At 37.8% G+C, this 20,468-nt stretch overlaps 1 protein-coding gene across 9 annotated transcripts in view; it reads left to right on the top strand.

Annotated features, from left to right (window-relative positions):
- The window catches only part of LOC108245729 (pleckstrin homology domain-containing family A member 7), a 165,729-nt gene that overhangs the window by 27,025 nt on the left and 118,236 nt on the right, over nt 1-20,468 (top strand). Inside the window, exon 1 of one of the 9 annotated variants that reach the window (XM_017432864.3) lies at nt 18,068-19,167. The exons of the other annotated variants lie outside the window; for them this stretch is intronic. Within the exon in view, the coding sequence (XP_017288353.1) occupies nt 19,097-19,167 (71 nt within the window). The 5' untranslated portion in view covers nt 18,068-19,096. Of the gene's footprint in view, nt 1-18,067; nt 19,168-20,468 lie in introns of those variants that run through there. 9 annotated transcript variants of the gene reach the window in all.

Genomic DNA, 20,468 nt, shown 5'->3' with positions numbered 1-20,468 from the left:
TTTCATGTTTGACACTGGAAAGACTTTGTTCTTGCTGCGATTCGCCCTCCACTGGCGATGTTTGCTTGGTTATAGGTGGAGGAGCTGTATCTGGAGAGGCAGTCAATTATTCATGAAGAGGGTTTATCTACTTAATGCCCTCTTAATGCTACACCTTTCACTGTCATCATAAAATCTAAATGGGAACGACTTGCTTTTCTGTATCAGAAAAGCAATGGTGCCTTTATGGTGCCTTTTTGTGAAGCTTCAGACTCAACCATGTTAATAATATTACTATTAGACTGACACATCATGGGAGGTGCTCACCGCCAATTGTCCCCGAAGGGTTTCACCTGTTTAGATGTCTTTGAAAACTGGTTCTATTGTTGAATCAAAGCCCTTCTTTTGGTCTTATCTTGATAATCTTTTATTGCCTAACTGGTTGTTATCCCTCTATCCCTCTAGCTGTTTCAAAGTATGTATTTTTGTTGTAGTGCTTTTAGTTTTGGAACACCTTCCAGTCAGTTCAAGTAGCAGTTAGCCAAAATAAAAACACTGGATAGCATTATGTTTGTTCTCCTCCCATAACCACATATTCCAAGGGTAATTTGTGTGTCTGGCAGCAGGATGTTGGATCCTTTGGGTCTTTTGAGTTGTAGGACTTTCTGAGGTGTGGTCTACATGTCAGCCTATTGTTGGTTTCCTTGAAGCATACCTGACAGTGTTTGTGTTTTGATTGAGCGCATGTTACTGCCAAGGGAAGCAGCTGCCATCAGGAAGTGCTGTTGACATGTGGGATTTGCATGGTCTGTTGGAATGCTATGGTGGGTAGTACAATCAAAGCAGTGTCAACAGAAAGGCCAGCATGCAATGTTTCGTAGGGAAACACTGCATTGAAACATTTTTGTCAAAGTTATTTACGTGACTTGACTTAGAGGAACGGACTCTTATGATCTTGACTGCAATTGGCTCCAGGGAAGGCTTAATGTCAACAGAACCACATCAACTGCAAATTAATGAACACAATGCCACAGATAAACATCTTTGATTTTAATGTGGTAACTGTGAAAGTTCACAGTCTAATGAGTGTTTTGTTGAACAGGTTCAGGATTCTTGCTGTGCACAAGACAACAACGAAAAAATACTGATACATTTTTCTAAATCATAGTGTCTCATTAACCATAAGTATACTAAAATGAAGACATATTGTCATCATATTAATGTCAACAAAGAAAGTCATGAGCCATTGTGTTACAGTGACCTAAAAAATGTACAAAAAGGCTGTTGAGTCAAATGCAAATTTATTATATTTAATCTGATTGGACTATTGTGCCTTCAGCTTCAGACTATTCTCACATTACCGGTTTGATTTACATTAAAACAGCAGTGAGCTAAATGATCTCATACACAATGACTTCAAACTGTTTCTGTGATTTTTCTTTTATTTATGTTTTTTTTTTTTCCAAATAATTTAGATTTAATAAAAGGTGAGTGTTAAATTATGTTACGATTCTTAATACAGTTCAATTCAGTTTTTCAGTTATGTTGCGCCAAGTCACAACAAAGGTTATCTCAGGGTACTGAACAATAGCATTCACATACATCATAAAAAGCCAGTTAATAAAGGTTATCTATATAAGGTAGCCAGCAGAGTGCGTCAAATCTGCACTTAATCACAGTCTCCCATCCTGATTGACACCTTGGTGACAGTGGAAAGAAATGGCTTCCTTTTATAGGATGAAATCTCCAGCAAAACCAGAAGCAGAACCAGAACCAGGATGGGCGGCCATTGGTAGATTCTTAGTGTTTCAAAATATGTAGGTTTGCTTTTAGGTTTTCTTACATTATAAACTCTTCTACAGTAAAAATAAAAATTCTACCTGCATTAAATCCTCCTTAACATGCAAAGCCAGTGCCGTATAAAATTACAATATTGTAGTCAGACTTTAATTACCATCATCATTGATGCTAATGACGCTGTTGTAACCCTTTATCTGAAAATTGAATGGTTCCTTTTGCAAGAGAATTCATATTAATTTAGAGAAATTATTTTCCTATTTGACTTTTTCACTGTTATGGCCACACAGTTCACATAATCACAGTTCACCGCATGTAGCTGCACTTGTCAGTGGGAATGCACTTGGGCATTCATAAAAAGAAAGCTTGTGATTTGAATGAGAGGTTTATACTGAGAGAAACAACCCAGAACAGGAGACATGCAAGTAGTTTTTTAAGATGAGGGTTTTTCTAAATAATAAAGTAACTGAATTAAAAATCTATAAGCTGCAGAGCATAAATGAGATGCTGAGCTGCAGCAGCTGCAGTAACCTTTGAAAACCACCTCAGGCATATCTTCAAGAGTCTGTGAAGATATTTAAGAAAATTAAGCTCCTGCATCAGAAAATCCTACAATGGCTGGTGGAGATGTAGATGGATCCATCCATCCATCCATCCATCCATCCATCCATCCATCCATCCATCCATCCATCCATCCATCCATTTATTTTGTTTTAACACACTTCGTCACTGTGTGAGAGGCGAGGGACACACTGGACAGGTCTCCAGTCCATCACAGGGACACATAGAGACAAACAAGACAAACAACCATCCTCACTCTCACTCTCACCTAGGGCCAATTTAGAGTTACCAGTGGACCTAACATTCATCCTTTTGGTCTGTGATAGGAAACCGGAGTATGTGAATAGATGTGACGTACAACATAAAATAAGATTTGAAGAAATAAAAAATAAAAGTACAATTAAAATAGAAAAGTTATTTCTATCTTGTGGTTTATATATTGATTGCTGTTTAATTTTAGAAGTGTTTAGAAAGAGGTGAGGAAGAGGCACACCTGTGTTTTGATGTTTAGATGTATATCTATTAGGTATGGGCAGTGATTTTCAAATATGTGAAGTCCTATTAAGGTGAACAAATTTGAAAAATGTATTCAGTAGTTGTGGCTGCTTTTACTCATGTTATTTTCTCCTGCCAGCATGCCAAGTTAGTTTCCTAACCACCAGAGTGCTTTTCCAGACAGGGTGCTTTTTTTTTGACGTCACTTTCGATCTGCTACACTTTTACTGACAGAATATGTGCGCACTCCTTCACACTGATCCATTGGATTGGTGAAAATGAAGGATTACGAAGACCCCCGGCTAACAGAATTAGAAGGACACATCTTTGTACCTGAAGCTTTTGTTTTATTCAAGTTGTTTTCAGCTGCAGGACTTGGGCTGAGTTAAATTTAATTCACTGCAAGTCTTCATCCCAACTGTGTGGACGCAATTATCTTTTGAAGCAAAAAGCAGAAATGGGTAACAGTCCTAAATTAGAAAGTGTCTGCTGAGGTTAGAGCTGCTGAGGTTAGAGCCTGTTGCAGAAAGTCAAAAGAATAATCAAATAACAATGAATTGGAAGAGTACTTTTACTTGAAATGCCCATCCCTCATTATTCCTTATTTTTAGGAATTATTGTCCTCTTACAGGTTGATAAATTGTGAAAACCACAGGACATTTGTACGGGACATTTTAACTTGTCTGTAGGACACCCCCAAAAAACTGCTCAGACACTTCATGTGCAAAATAGCCTGCCAAGCCACCCAGAGACATTCAGTCCTTCATCTCTGTATGGTTTGTAGTTTGACACACTGTCTACCTATTGCCAAGTCTTTTTGGTATTCAAGTGGGGATTCAGCTGTTTCGTTGCCTCAGAGCACTTTGTGTACTGTGTGTTGGATTGAACCAGGGTCATTGTAAAACACAGTCCATTACGAAAAAGACTGCTCCTGTCTCATCCTGTTGGTGTTTTGTATTGGTAAACCTCACACTGCGGCAGGTTCATTTAGAAAAATCTATGTTTTGTTTTTTCTCTCAAATTTCTGGATCATTTACAGAGTTGAATCATCAACCCTCATGCATCATTAAAGAAATAGACTAACCTATAGTAATATCAAAATCTACAACTTCATAAAGACATTTCTCACATAGTTTATAATTTTTTTTCTCTCTTTTTGATGGTTCCCTAAGCTTTAGACAGCTGCTGTAAAGCTTGGAAAAATGGTAACAAAAAGTAGGAGTTTGCCATGAAATTGGAAGGAAACGATTGGCTCCAACTTCAATCTACATCTTTATTCTTTAAGATTTACATTTAAAGATTAACTTCACTTTAAGCATGTTGTGTTAGCTCTGCACTCTTGAAAATACAGGCAACAATGGAATGCTTTCACAATAGGAAATCATTTTTTTAACAAGTGGTGAATGCAAAACGCTCCCCCTCACTATTTCAAAACAGTTTTTTACATGTGCATTACAATGTACTGTGTACACAAATGTATTTATAGATGATTACAAAAAGACAAAAAACTAAAATATCCTTGTACAGGTTTTGATTATACCAAACCATAAATTATAGAAAATTCATGTTTTTTATTGATAACTGAACAAAACTCTTAAGGCTGCCTTTTTCAACACTAACTACAGCTCTGACTGAACATTTTACTTTGGACTACTACAGTATGTTTGACTCATATTTCTGCCTCTGTAACCTTCTTGTAAGTCTCATCAAAGTTTAAAAAACCCCTGAGACGAGTAATATTGAGTTCAAAACACTGACCATGAATCAACAGTGTTTTAACACACACAGCCCGGGCTGATTGCGTAAGTTCTTAATGGTTTTATGTTAGGTTTTTGTCATAATAAAAAGTGGTGAAAGATTGAAAATCTTTCTTTTTATGTATTGAGATTCAAATGATATTCGATTTTCCTACTGCAGTGCAATGGTTGCCTCACAGCAAAAAAGGTTTGCAGTTCCAGGAGCTGCTTGGCCTTTCTGTTTGTTCTTTTTGGAGTTTACACATTTTTAAAATACCAAGAGTTTGTGTAGAAAAAAAGGGTGTAGGAGCTATTTCTTTATTTTTGCTAATTTTTTAAATTTAGTTTATTGATTTGTTTATTTTCTGGTGAATTTCTAATTTTTGTTTAATCTTAGTTGTTTAGAATAAAATTGTAGTTTATTCATTTGTTTAGTTTAGCTTTTAAGTTGCTTTTTCTTACCTGGAATGTTAGTTGACCCACATGATCAAGTTGAAGCACTTTTTTGGTGTTTGTTGCTGCAGTTTTCCTCCTGAATAGTATGTGTCGCTAATAGGCCTGTCAGGATAACAAGTTTTGCCGGACAATTAATTGTCTCAGAAATTATTGCAATAAACCATAATATTGTTTGGAGACCGTTGTAAATTAATGTAATGATAATGACATAATAATGCAAGTGCATCCCGTCGAAGCTCAATAAACTTTAATTTCAAAAGAACACTTAACTCTGGAACTGGAACACAAAATAAACAACCAAAAACTTACTGGACTCTCAGTCTCCATTAACAAAAAGCCTTTTGTCATCCAGTGTCTTCATTAGAAAGATAGAGAGACACAAAGAAACAATGAAGCCGTGAAATTAAAATTATCAACCTCATTTTAATTTATCATGTGATCAATTGATTTATTGTTTATCGCAACAGGCCTAGTTGCTAAAGAGAAAGCAATGCCACTAAAACAGCAGGATTTGCACCAGCAGAAGAGTTGTCTACTAAAAGAAGACTCTTCAAACCGCTTCGATTGATGTTATTAGTATGTGTGCACAGGATGTGTCTCCACCAAGCTGGAAGACAAACAAAGCACACTACCAGAGGAATGACTTAGACTGACAATAGTTTTCTGCAGTATTTATTTATTTATCGAGTTTGATGGGCCGAAAACCGGAAAAATGCAACACAACACAAACGTTATAATGTCTTAAAGCGCGTGAGCCAGCTGAGAAGCAATGATTAGCTGAAATTGAAGTTAGTGAATTAGCTTGAAGCTGTGCATGTGAGGAATCGGCTGTATGATCCAAATCAACTCTCGCTGGATACTTATCTTGATATATTAAATGATCAGGTTTTCAACCCGTGCCCGTTCACAAGTGAAGACCTTCAGGCATACAAAAGTCTCTAATCCTACAATTATTACATCTCTTGATGGTGCAGGAAAGTGGCGTCTTAGTGAGAAATGTTTACCACATAGTGACAGCCAGGGTATGTGTTATGGAAATAGGTAAACTACTGATAAAGTGAGCTTTTTTCATTTTTTTTACAGTATACGACACAGCATTCTCATTAAAAGTCACATGACGCAGTGAACAGGTCCACCATTTTAAATACTTCTGTTAACAGAAGAATCCATATAGCTGAAGCTGTTATTTCATACAGAAAGTGCATAGGTGGACGTAGAGTATCTCAAACAAAACGATGAATAAATTCTATATTATCAAGGCTTGTTTTTATTAGGTCTGCCCACCCAACCAAGATTTGTCAGCCATCACTGCTGGGACACTTTCTGTGTTTGTTCTCCTTAGTTAGTCACAATTGCAGTGATTCTGAAATATTACTTTTTTTAAAATCTTTGTCAACTCTATTTGAGCAGCTGAAAACTGCACAACAGTTGACCATTATGGCTGACTGAACACTGACCACTCTTTGTGTTCTCTTTATCCTTTATGCTTATCCACTGGAGTTTGTCTTCCAACATGGCAGCTAAACCATGTGCACACAAACTGTGACGTGATCGCAGTCAATAAGAGATATATTTTTTCATACACAAATGTAACTGGACTATATCATCCTTTCTCCTCTTTTATTAGGTGAATGCCTGCAGAAGTGAACCTGCTTGCAGACTTTTCATCTGATTAATAAATAACTAGGAATTCATTGATGCAAAGATGTAATAGACCAATGCATTCAGGTTTTATCCTGAAACTTTATTGGTACTGAGCTGCTCTACTGATCCAATCCCATTGTGCTTGTGTGCGTTCATGAATCAGTACAAACTGTTTAACTGCCACATTCCTAGTATGCATATCAAAAACAATAAGAAGGCACAAATGGATTTTTATTTTACAATACATGCATTACATTGCGTTATGTTATTTTTTTAATACAGAGGTGATGTCTATTTGTTTGTGCTTTTGGTTTTTTTGTGATACTAAGACATTTAGAGCAATGAACCGAGACCTCTTGTCTTTTACAGTTGAGCTCTTTCAATTTTTCTGCAATTAAAAGTTAAATATTGACCTTTGCTACAAAATAGTGTGACATTTCAAAACAAGGCAATGAAAGAAATAAAAGCATCTGAAGAAATACACCAGTTTACTTTTTTTTTCCTTCAACTTTTTTAGTCTTTGCTCAGATGCAGTTTAGCTCATTAGCATTTGGCCATTTTGAAAGGCACTTTAAAACAGCCACCACCCAAAACACCCAATGAACAAGGTCACTAATCATTTTCCACTAACAGTTGCTATATTTAGATCAAAAGGCAGAAGTGTGAAATGTTTTGGATTGCAAAAAAGTAATTTTTGATTTTGATATACAGTTTATGATTTCTTTCTTTGTTTGATAATATATATTTAACCCTGCTGCGTTGCGTTTCTTCTTTTATTTTCTTCTAGTTTTCCATTGATGCTTTTCCCGTCTTTGACCTCACAATTTCAAACTTAAGTAAAAAGGGTAAAGTCGACCCTTGAAATTTCTCTCGTGTCATCGCCACCATTGATAGACATAAGACGGTTCTTTTTTCTTCTTCTTCCTGTTCCTTGGCAATAACTGTTGAGGCTTTTAATGTCAAGGTCCTTTGAAGGCTGACAGAAAAAGGGTCACTTCAGCGCAGGGAGCCTGAGCTACTTCATTGCTCTGTCAGATAAACAGCAAAGGAGAGGCTGCCATTTCAGTAAGAGTGAGTCCAAAAAAAGAACCTGTTATGTGATAAATGCAGTATAATACCTCATAATAGGTGCTTTGAGGCAAAGTTGATGGGTTGTTATTTAGAACAAACCATATCAATAGGATATGGGTTTATGCTATAAATGCAAAGTCAATAAGAATTGAAGAAATATTTAAAGAAACTGTCAGTTTGCTTGTCTGCTTTCTGTTAAGTGTGTCTTTTGTTCAAATTTCACTTTATAATCCAAGGTGCTTCATCCTAGGCTTGTGTAGCCTGACCTTATTTGCTTTAGTTATATTAGGATAATCCCACTACAGTTAACATCATTACCACTGAACTGCTCGGGTATATATCATATTATTATACAAGCCAGGTATTGGCAAAATGAGTTTTAGAAACATGTACTCAAATACTGTGAATGGTCGAATTTTTTTTTCCTCCAAGACAGCCAGATAAAAAATAATTAATGAGCGTAATGATGCAGAAAGGACAGGGTGATGTGAGGCATACAATACTGAGGAAAAGTAAAGAGAGTAACTAACGCTAAAGGTTATAGAAAAAACTGTATGAGTCTAATCCACCAAATAATACCAGATGTAGATCCGTGACAGTGCAGTTATACGGGGGTTTCTTTGTCATATTCAGCTTGTTTTGAAGAGAGCTGTATTTGTATCTGTTTCAAATGCAGCTGAGAGGTTATGTTGCATGAGTTTAGCAGGATGTCATGTTGCCCAGAAAGCGACCTGACATCTCTGAATGCAGAACAAACTGTCAAACTGTGGGTGACAGACAGTTTTCAGAGAGAAGAAAAATGGTCTTGACAGAGTTTTAAGGCAGCAAATTTATGCTTTATATTTTTTTCAGTGATCTCAATGTTCTCTTTATATTAAATGGGATACTTTTGAGTTCCACTTTTTTCTTTAGTTTAATTACAGAAGATAGTTCTTATTAAATAAAAATTATACAAACTATACCTATTTAAATGTCCACATATTCTCCATTATATCTGTCTATTCAGGTTAATTATAATCCCTTTATATTCTACTTCTTTTGATGTAATATAGAATGATTTACTGCTGAAACAGCACAGCATTCTCAATAGGATCATTACAATTTAATTCTGTGTTTGCGGATTCTACATGCTTTGCATGCCAATGTAGTCTTTAGATGTTTGAGTGAAAAGCTTGTAGTCAGTTGATCCATTCAGAAACAATGAGGTGAAACCGATGCTTTCAGAAATTGAATAATGGTACTTTAAAAACAGGAACTAGCCAAGATTTTTATTTCATTTGATTATACTGTAGCTGAGCAATGAACACATTAACACATTAGCACACTTCCAGGGGTGTGAACTAATTGAACCATGTCGAGATAAGACGGTGAACATTTTAAACGGACGTTGACAAGTTTTTCCGGTTGTTCCTCAAATGTATTCAGCTGGTCCTCCAAGAACAAACACTAAGATGAGGTGCTCTGTCTTTGACAAGATGGAGCTGATTGTGTCTTTTTCCCGTTTGAGAAGTCAGACACGGTGGTGACTGTTCTTTGGATTTGAAATTTAAATGAGTCAGATTCGCCAGTTTGATTTAGGAAACAATTCCCAAACACAGCTGCTTACCACAAGAATGATTAGAAATGGATGTAAACAGCGTTCAATATTTATACACATCCTATTAGAATTAAAACCTTTTTTTTAAAGCTTTTATATTGGTTTTCTGAAGTATACAGTTTTATTTAGTATCTTTAGTTGTATGTTTGTAACATAAGGTTTATATAACTATTTTTGAACAGCTACTTTCATGGTCAAAAACTATTGTAAAGCCATAATTAAAAAGAAATAACTTTGTCTTAAGATATTACAGATATTAGGATATTAAAGTTATGTAAATATAACCTCACAGGATTCAGTAAATTTCACAGTCATTTGCAGCAACAATAACAAAGTCATGGTGATCTTAACAGTTTCTAATATCATTTTTGAAAGTCTGGCCCACTCTTACTTTCCAACAAAGTTTCATTTATTTGAGGTTTGTGTTTATTTGTTCTTGCACAGCTTCCTAATTGCCTCACCTCAACATTTCAGTCCATCTGAACCTTGACTTGGTCACTGGAACACACATTTTTCCTGGTGTTTTGTTGTAGATTTGCTCATTTGATTGACCATTACAAAGCTGAACTATCAGAGTTGACCTCACATTTCACTCTTTAAAGTTCGGTGTACAGAGGAGTTCACGGTTAGTTACCGAAGTTGCTCAGATCCAGAGGCAAAACAAGTAAATATTGATCTTCACACACCACTTTTGTATTGGTCTATTTTTTGAAGAAATAATGGAACCATGTGCTGTTTTGGTCATCATTTTAAGACCTGGTCAGTACAAGATTTAGTTATGTCCCGATATGTAAAACCTTAAAACTGATTAATTGCTTACTTTATATCAAGATTGTGTGTAACATCAATATATATACAGTATATGAACATAGCTTCTACTACTTTGGGTTGTTATTTTTGAAAAATATGGCATTTAATCTAAAAATATAAAACATTCACCTAAAACTCATTGCATGTTTATGAAGGAGATTCATTTTTCTGAATCTACAATTACAGAACAAACTGGAGTGTAGAGATTACAGCCTAAAATCTATTTTAATTGCAACTCCTGTTTGCTCATGTTTAGGTCGGCTGTTTAAACTTTTAGCAAAGTCAGTTACTGATTTCCCAACTCCTCTAATAGATTGATTTGAAGGAAGGACCTTGACCTCTGATTGGTGTTTATCTTCGTCACTGAAGCTTATCTCTTGAAGTAACCACTGAAGCGACGGTATTGTACTTCTCTTTGGTGAGAATGGTCTCTGGCTCAAAAAATGTTTAGAGAATAAAGGTAGGTGGAACATATTTATTTATTAATCATGTGAAACCCAAACAATCCACCCATAATTTCCTCAAATCATTGAGCTACCTAATCGTACTTGTTGCATAAACTGTAAGAAAGCTAAATAAATGAAAAGTTGCATCATGTCTTTATAATATTCTTTGTTTTATTGCTTCAAAGTGAAGTATCTTTAGTGCTTGAATGCTCGTTCAGTGTAGCATCCCATACGAATTAAACACCTAAATTTTCAAAACCCAAATCTTTTGAAGAATCTGTATCTTTTCCTCTTCTTTAAACCTCTAGATCGGCTCTAGCATATAAAACAATTCTTCTAATTGTAGTGTTAGAATTTAGCTTGAGAGATGTGAAGCCTGAAGGCATGACGAAAGAACTCAGAGGAGGTGTATTAATAGAAGGAATGCATGTGTCTTTGTCTTGTGTATGTGTGTGTGTGCAGATGTGTGTGTAGCACAAGATCGAAGAATCTGGATCAAAAGATCCCAAGGGATACTGACACACAGCTTCACACTTTCACATACACACAATCAAGCAAATACACACAGAAAAAAGTTAAATAGCAACTTTTGTCATTTCAATATATGAACTGAATAAATGCAAATCCACACGTTTGTTCACCCTTCTGGTTGTATGGAGATGCAAATACAAATCTTCTATAAGTATGAACTCATGAAAGATTTATTCTGGAAGGGTGTTGAGTTTTCAAATAAAACTATGCAGCTTGCTCTGTTAGCCAGCTCTCTATGAGGTCTGTTATATGATTGATCAAGTCCTCTTGAAAAAAAATAATACAGAGTCCCACTGGGGAGTGACTGAACATGGGCAAAGTCAGGAAATGAGCCAGGAAAAGAGAGTGTATCTCATTTTGGAACAAGAGGAAGTGAGTGTATGGGAAAATGAGCCAAGTTAAAGCCAAAACTGAACTTATTATTTCTTAGTATTTCTCTGCTTCTTAAGATGTCAGTGTGAATCATTCTATAATGTTCAAAACCTAAGAACAGCGATGGGTATTTAAATGATTCGATTTGTGAGGAGCTGCAGGGATTACTTCATAGAAACATTAAACAGCCTTACCAGCACTTGATGGAGATGGACAGGGGTCACATTGTGGGTTCGCATGAAGCCAGGTGGTTGTATTGTGCAATTACCAGGCATGTGGGGCGTACAGATGTCACAGTGGCTCTTTGGTGAAACCAGCAGGTACATGATGACATGCAAACATGTTGTGAAGGTTCCCATCATCCAGGACACACCACACCAAGGGATGGCCATCATATCATGAGCAAAAATCACATTGCATCTGTACATGTCATCCAGACATAGGTATTGGACTCTTTACAACAACTCATGCAGTTGAGTACTGTGTCTTGATGACTGACATCAGCTGGACTACAGGCTTACCATCCCGTACATAGGCTGCCATTAACACCAGAGCAGAGAGCTGCATTTGGAGTGATGCTGTAACCAGGAGGCATGTACTGGTGATGAGGGGTGTCATGTTCAGCATTGAGTTTCGGTTTTCCATTACCAATCATGGTGGCGTCAAGAGGAGAGGGGACCAGTCCTGCCTATGTTGTGGAGAGACACACCAGTAGAAGTAATGTAACACAAATAGTGTGAATAGCAAAAGGGTCCTCCTGTGTCTTTCAACAAGGCACGTAGCGCCTGTGACTACAAACTGCCTGCATAATGTTGAGGTCCTCCAGTGACCAGTCAGTCCTGAGGGCTGGTTCCAACAGCTGTGGGACAGGATACAACAACTGCATGACTCTGTTCCTCACAGAGTCTTTGCTTGTATCCAGGCCTGAGGTGAACCACACCCTAATGGTATGGCTACTGCCAGCTCTGCTATGCAGTTGATCTGATATTGTAACCACTGCAATACAGTCACATGACATTTCAACATTTGTTTTATTTCCACTACTTTATCTAGGTGCTTGAAGTTTTTTTTTCGTGAGTGTATACCATACCATACCATACCATACCATACCATACCATACCATACCATACCATACCATACCATACCATACCATACCATACCATACCATACCATACCAAACCATACCACTTTATTTATAAGTACTTCTAAAACAACAATAATGTTGTCCAAAGTGCTATACATATACTAGCTTGACATAAATTGTTGCATCAACACTGTTTGTCTCTTAGCAAAATATCTTGTGAACCAATTGACAGATTTAATTGAAACTCTCAGATAATAATCATTGGATGTACCTCGACAACTGATGGCCTTTTGGTGTCAACCTAATTCAATATGGCTACCACAACTAATCAAACTTAGGATACTCAAAATTGTCTGTAACTCAGTCAGTTTTAAAAATATTGAGCTAAAATTTGGTTTGGTAGTAGCTGGGAGTAATTCCCATCATATATGTCGAGCTCTAATGGATAGCACTGCATCTTTGTTTAAAACTTTGAGATGCAAGGCGTTGTGTGATGTGGTTTATTTTGACTTTCATTACACAGGTTTTATGTGATTACAGGGAAACGAAAGCAGATGGACAGTGTCGACTTTGACCTGATAATATCTAGCCAAGATGACTTACAGCTTAAAGCAACAAAACTCTGGTTCTTAATGAATTATTGAATTTTGTGCCTGTTATGTTTTGGTCATTTTCGCTGGAGGGGTGACTGAAATCTTGTTTTTAAGGATTTTCAGGAATATGGGCTCAGGGGTGACCTTGACCACAGAGATGAGCAAGCAGAGGTTTGTCTGTGCATTTTAAAAAGAGTGGCGATGGGGGTTTAAGCTGTAAAAGCCTGATAAGCTCAACCACAGGCCCAATCACACTCCTGTCATCGCTCCCACTGACATAATGATTCAATGCAGCTGTCAGATGTCTGCAAGGTGGCATCTCCTGGATGTTTGCTGTGGGCTATGTGCATGTCTAGCGATATAGACTGCTTCTTTTTTGTTTTCTTGTAAGCTGTTGTGTTGCATTTTTGCATAAATATCCGATTAACTGGTCGAGATCCTTTCAGGTTTTCCCCGCATGTGTTCACCAGCGAGGCTTTGCAGCAAATGTGAGACACCTCTCTTGTTTGTATGCATTTGTGTGGGTGGGATGTGTCCACCTGCCTCTTTAAGCAAGGACAGCAAACACAGAGCAAATGGAGAAGAAGCAGCAGAGTCCCCTGTGTTTTCTGATCCTGGTGAGATTGTTCTGGAATACATTTTTACAACAAAAACAAACAGCGGGAGACGGGCAGGCCCATGTCCTCTGTTCTTTTCACCTTTCCCAGTGCCTCCTCACTTTTTTTTCCCTTTTTCTTCCCTTTTTCCTCCCTCCTTTGCTTCCTTCCTCTCTCCGAGCCATTGTGCCCCCTCCCCTCCCCCTTTCCCATCTTTTGTTTCCCTTCCTCTTTCTGCACTCTCACCCCAAGTCAAAAGACATGCTGTTGCAGGCCAATTACACCACAGATGACGACATTCCTTCAGGCTGTATGAATACATTTTAAACTCGATGATGTCAGAGGTCACCAGGCGGCAATATTTACCTCCAACCCACCCACATTCCTCTTCACCCCCCATCTCATCTCTAACCCTACTCACAGTTTTGTGAAACGTGCCTGATTAGTGCACTTGCCATGCATTGCTGCCCGTAAAATCTGTTGGTATGTTTTAGTTGTCCTTTTTCTGCTTCTTGAACTTGTGTTTGGGTTTCTGTTAGATCTGAAAATAAAAATAAATGCAACAGGGCATGGCCAGTTTTATGACTTAAAATCAACTCACTGTTTTTTACTCAGTTCCTTCAGTGCATTATTAATGTTATTTCCAATCATACCCAAACTGTATTGGTGTTTTTTGAAAAATGCAGTTAAAAAAAAGAAAAATAAACCCACTGAGTTCAGCATTAACTATTAGGCTAAGGGAGTTTAACTTAACAAAAGACAGTGATGCAAGATGAGAGTCATTGCCAAACAGGGCACAAGATTCCATACTCGAGAGGGCATGCATGCTCCAAAGGGAAAACATGAACTTTCTCCATTTATTATTTCATATAAAGTTGTATCTCTGTACTAGTTAGCAACTTTCTTCAGTAAGTTATCAGGGTTTAGATGTGAGAGTCACTATAATTTATTGAGAGTAAAAGAATATTAATGAGGTAATCCAGTGACTACATGGTTTTAGCTTGTCAGACCTATTTCTCTCTTTGCAACCCTCCTTTTAACATCTGATTGCATTTCTTGGCTTTAATTTGAAATTCATGAAGCTTTTTTTAGTGCCCATCTTTATGGCTGTGTCGCTAGTTTCTTCCTAAGTGCAGGGGGACTTGTACTTACAGTAGAGTCATAGACCATGGCAGTGCTCTGCTTAGTAAGACACAGGAGTAGTCCTCCTCTCAGGGGAGACAGCACATCTCTGCTCCACAGAGGTGACCTTTCACCTGCAGGCTTGATGGCTCTGATTGGGAGGTTTGACTCAGGTTGTGGGCTATTTTTAAAAACCTGCTGTGGACTAAAAACAGACCACTTTTAGCTCTCATTTCCGCCTGGTTTTTTTTTTTTAAATTCCAGACACATTTTTTATACCTTAACTTACATATAAACTTTAAGCAGAAGATTGCTCAGATTTTCTTTAACAGGTTGCGTTGAAATGCTCTCAGCATTCATAAATGCCTAAAGTTAGCGTGAAACCATGACAGAATTATACAAGAACATTAGCAGATCCAGACAAAATGTCAGACTCAGTTGTTTTTATTGAGAAGACCTTTTCGGTTTACCATAGAAATTGATCCAGACTGCTGACTTATTGTACACACTCTTAAAGAGGAATCACCAAGACATTTTTCAGAACGTTTTATATTTTTCAGATCAGTTTTATGAAAAAAAAAACAAACAAAAAAATCTGTCAGCCATCTTGAGCAACATTCACCTCTGTCCAGAGATGAGGTATAATGTTTATGAGAGCCTGTAATGATCGTCTTATTCTTACAAGATGGCTGGGTACTGAGTGAGACAGCGTCGAAGTGTTCAATGGAAGAACAACCTGAAACTGAGTGTTTGGCCAGTCTGGGGGAAACAGCAAGTTTAAAAAAAAAATCAAATATATTTTTTGTTTGTTCTTTTATAAATCCATCCATCCATCCATCCATTTTCTTTACCCGCTTCTCCATTCCGGGTCGCAGGGAGCTGGTGCCTATCCCCAGCAGTCACTGTGCGAGAAGCGGGGGACACCCTGGACAGGTCGCAAGTCTTCTTTTATAAATATGTTTATAAAATTCAATGAACCTGAAAGTGAATGAACTCATATTCATAACTGTGGTGTTTCTTATCTTTTGAAGTTGAACAGTTTGATAAGTATCAGTCAGCGTTGTTAAAAAAGAGACATAACTTCTGCATGGAGCAGGTTCATACACAGAGGTCATTGGTTCACAAGTATATGTAGAGTAGATGAGTTCTCAAATATCCATTGACCTCATTTACCCCTTGTGACCTTTGGTGAACCTTTTAGATGAAGCACCTGATTGTGAACAACTTCTGCAGTAAGGACCTGCAACAGCTTGTCCAACTTGGCCCTTGCAGGAAATATATGCAGTATATTCAACCACAGTTAACATAACTGAGTGTAATTAACATTGCTGTGCAAAAGTTTACCAAAACCAAATACTTATTATGCATAAAACAGAAAATAATTACTCCAAAGTTTCTTTACGCTAACTGTCTTCAGACAAGGAACAAAAAATTATTATTTTTCCGTATCAAATACCTCGAAACTAAAAAAGAATTTTCACAATGTAATCATAAGAAGATTAGAGTGTCTGAGTGCAAAACACATCACATTTGCAGTAAACTACCTGTCTGTATGTTCTTGTTTATTTCCACAGAAGTCTTATAAAATGTTTACAATCCTGATTAAAATCACATGTTAACTGAAAGGGGTTTAATGCAACATAATAGACTGGTTGACTTGTGTAAAAAAAAGCCCACCCACTAGACTAAATTGTTTCTATTTATGTCCCTAATTTATAGCAAAGAGTTTTTGAAACAGCATGAAAACAGTAAAAGGGTCAACCTTCCTGTCTCAATAAAAGGCAACTCCTACAGAAAAAACAACAACAATAATAATAATGTATACAGCAACCCATGCTTTAATGATATGGCAGCAGCTTTGGTAAGTTTATTTTTCAAGAATACTAATTTTGTGTATTTACTGCCTCTTTATTAATGGCTTTCCTTCCAGCTTTGTGGTACGGATTTTTCCACTGATGCAGTTCTCTCTGTTTACATGAACACCCTCAAATCCAGAGTCAGAAATCCTGGGTTGACTGACCGTGTTGATAACCAGCTTTGTACCAGACTGAACATGATTTCTCATTGTCAGGGTTAGTTTAACTGGGTCTCTTAAAGAAAGTTGAACCTGCTTTGTAGTTTGAGGCCACGATGTCTATTAAACAAAGTTATCTGGAATCTTTTTGTTAAACAGGTTGAAATCTCAAGAAATTTCTTTGGTCGTTGACTGAATGAACCCTTGGTGAATCTCACTACAAGGCGCATGCTATAATCAGTTTAATCAATAATAGGCTGCCAGTTAATAAATCAGATCCAAGTGCAGACTTGTTTTTCACTAAGTAAAGCCTGAATTATTGGTATTTATTAAAAAACTATTTTGATTTGATAAATCTGATGCTGCAAGTGTCTCCACAAACAACTGTGGCTGCCAGCGCAAATGTTTAATTTTGATTGGTTAGAATCAAGTTCTTTGTTCACAAACACACAGTTTGATCTTGACAAATTAGATTTTCTTGTGGTTGTGCTTCCCAGCTGTAATTGTAAAATGTTACCCCTTGGAAACCATAATTGTCGATCAAAGTAAGCACAGGCCTTATTGTGCCTGAGGCTGGGTAAACAAGCCTACAGTTGCCTGTAGGTTTGTGCCACAGTATATTCTCACGTACTGCTTGGTTACTTTTAGGCATTAAAACCTCAAGGTTAGTTTTAGGAAAATAGTGTGGTTTGCTAAATAATGCAGTCTTTTAAGAATTATATTATTTCTTACAAAATGTTAACACATTTTGGTTGAGAGCCACTGAAATTCTATGTAGCTTCTTGGTTTCTTGAACTGACATTTGGAAATAGCTCACTCCGGTAAAAGGGCAAGATTGTAATCACACGAATTCAACAGAAATCAAGTTTCCCCACAAGGTAAAGCAAAGGAAAGAGGCTGTGTTTACACCAGTGTGTGCACTCAGTTCTCACATTACAGTCAATCTAAATGTTTAAGAGCGTTTAAACAGAGTCACATTCTGTTCCTCTTCCTTCTCTTTAACATTGCCTGATGTCCTCTCTCTCTCTCTCTCTCTCTCTCTCTCTCTCTCTCTCTCTCTCTCTCTCTCTCTCACACACACACACACACACACACACACACACACACACGCTCCCTCAGTATCGTCCTCTCAGCGGTGTGTATCCTGCCAGATGAGCGTGAGGCGGGAAAAGGAATGCAGCTCCACTCCGTTAACCTCTTCCTCATTCTCTTGCTCGTTCACTCCTGATAGATTCAATGTCTCGCCTGCCTTTCTCTCTTTCTCCCTTCCTTTCTGTGACATTGCTTATTCAGTCATTCCGTGCTCAACGGCTGTTTCGTGAGGCTGGAGAGCTGGTGAGGATCCTGTGATTTGGGAAATAAGTACTTGTGACGGCGCCAGCTGCATCGGAGGAGAACTAGGTATAGCAGAGGGACTCTGGCTGTGGATTTTAACCTGCTCGCATCAATGAGAGACGGATTCATGGCACCTGCAAAGTGTGGAGAAAATGTTTGGCATGTGTAGATGGTGTGAACTGCTCTTGTTTGCCACTGGAGACTACTAGATAAATTGATGTTTACGAAATCTTCGGCTTATCTCGCAAACTGTTAGTTGTAGATCTCTGCCTGGACAGTTATCAACTTGATTGATGCGTTTCAAATCAGTGACATGTAAGGTGATAACAAAAGGTTTTTCTCATGGTTTATAAGGTAAAAAAAATAAAGCCTAGCAAAACTGACCTCAAAGACATCTGCTGCCCCTGATTGGTACTGAGACTGGAGGGGAAATGACTGGCTTTAGGCAGGACAAAAGGAGCGACGTGTGATGTCAGACTTCACCTGGGGCAGTCGTCTCAGACTCTGTTGAGCAGTTGCAGCTGTCGAGGCGAGGTAGGCGGCAAGACATCATCATATCCAGGTGTTTTACCAGCGCCAGGACTTGACTCACCTGACATCATCTCATACTCGCCTGGGTTCAGCTTATGAAATTGTTCTCTCGCCTCATCTTCGTAGAAATAGCAGCCCTCAAACCCCTCCAACCAACACCTCTTCTCCTCTGCTCCCCATGGAGCCACTCGAAATCCGAGAGAAGCGGCGCTGATTTATGTGCCTCCCAGCAGCCTGAGTTGGATTCCTCAGCACTACAAATAGAAAGCAGCAAGACACATTCTCGGTACTTTTGAACTATCTTTACGTGGAACAAGAGAAGCACCATGTGGAATCAGTCTGGGTACTGCAACCACATACCTCATGCTGGATACCCCTTCTACCATGCTCCTTGCAGGTATATCACTACTTTGTCAGCTCTTCTGCTTCCTGTTAAAATCTTAGTGATTTAAAGCTCGCCTCTCACTTTTGTGCCACTGTTTTTAAAAGTTAGGCTAATTCATACGTGTATGTTGGGTTTGGTGTCCAGCTTAAATTTCAGTTTTATTTTTGGTCATTTTTATATTCAAAATACCTAATTGTTGTGTGTGTGTTTGTTCATTCAAACTAAGCCAAGGAAGAAACAATTTTGTTGTCAATTCTCAAGAAGTTTGTGACCTAACTGGTTTGTCTGAAATGTTGTTTCAACAGAACAAAAAAACTGGTTTGGCTTGTGCAGAATAATAGGAGATGATGTGGTTTGTTGGTCAATAGTAGGAGGTGCGGTTTTATGTGTACAGCTTATCATGTTACCTCAAATCACTTCCCAAGTAAAAATGCTAATCTTATTAGCAAAACTCTGTGAATCCATACCTAGCTTTCTCCATCTAAAAACAAAACAGAACAAAAAAAAAACAACACAACAACGAACAAACCAGTGATTACAAAACATTTCATTGGTTCTTTTTTTTACAGTAATTTACCCCCCACCTTTCCAGCAGCCAGAATTACATCATTACATTCATCACTTGGTTTCAGATGTGACCCACTCTCAAATGAAGACCATTAATCCTGATTCCCCGAGGGGAGAGCAGACCTCTGCCCACATCTCTGTTTCTGTCGGATACTGTAATAGCCTCTAACCTCTAAAGGCTGTAGCTCAGCCACCAGAATACTGATTCACTGTTAAGAGTTATTTATAAAAAAAAAAACTCTGTGTGGTTGAGCAACATGAGAAGATATTTGAAAAATTAATGACATGTTGTTAGCTGTGCTACTGTATTACTGTATTAATGTGCAAACAGGGAGACATACATATTCTGTAAATATACATTCCCACTGATCTATTTGTTCTCTGCATAGTTAAGGTCCACTTCACACTAGAAGATGATGCTTAGCGTGACCTACACAATCTATTAGAACATAGTTTGATCGCGGCAAAATTGGAAACCCCTCCGTGTGAAGGCAGTCATGACTTTGCTGTACTCTTATTACATTACTTATTCCAATAAGATTGTTCTGCTGTTTTCCACATCATCAAGAAACTTTACGCTCTTATTCCCGTTCCGATTTATGGGTAGTGCCTATCTCTAGTGGTCATTGAGCAACAGGCAGTTTATCACAGGGCTTCTTAGACATGAATGAAGCAGAGAATCATTCGCACTCTCACTTACACCTAGTGGCAATTTAGGCTAGCTAGTTAACCCAATATGCATGGTT

Source organism: Kryptolebias marmoratus, linkage group LG11 (assembly GCF_001649575.2).
Source record: "Kryptolebias marmoratus isolate JLee-2015 linkage group LG11, ASM164957v2, whole genome shotgun sequence".
NCBI classification, from domain to species: domain Eukaryota; kingdom Metazoa; phylum Chordata; class Actinopteri; order Cyprinodontiformes; family Rivulidae; genus Kryptolebias; species Kryptolebias marmoratus.
This window is presented reverse-complemented; position numbering and strand designations above follow the sequence as displayed.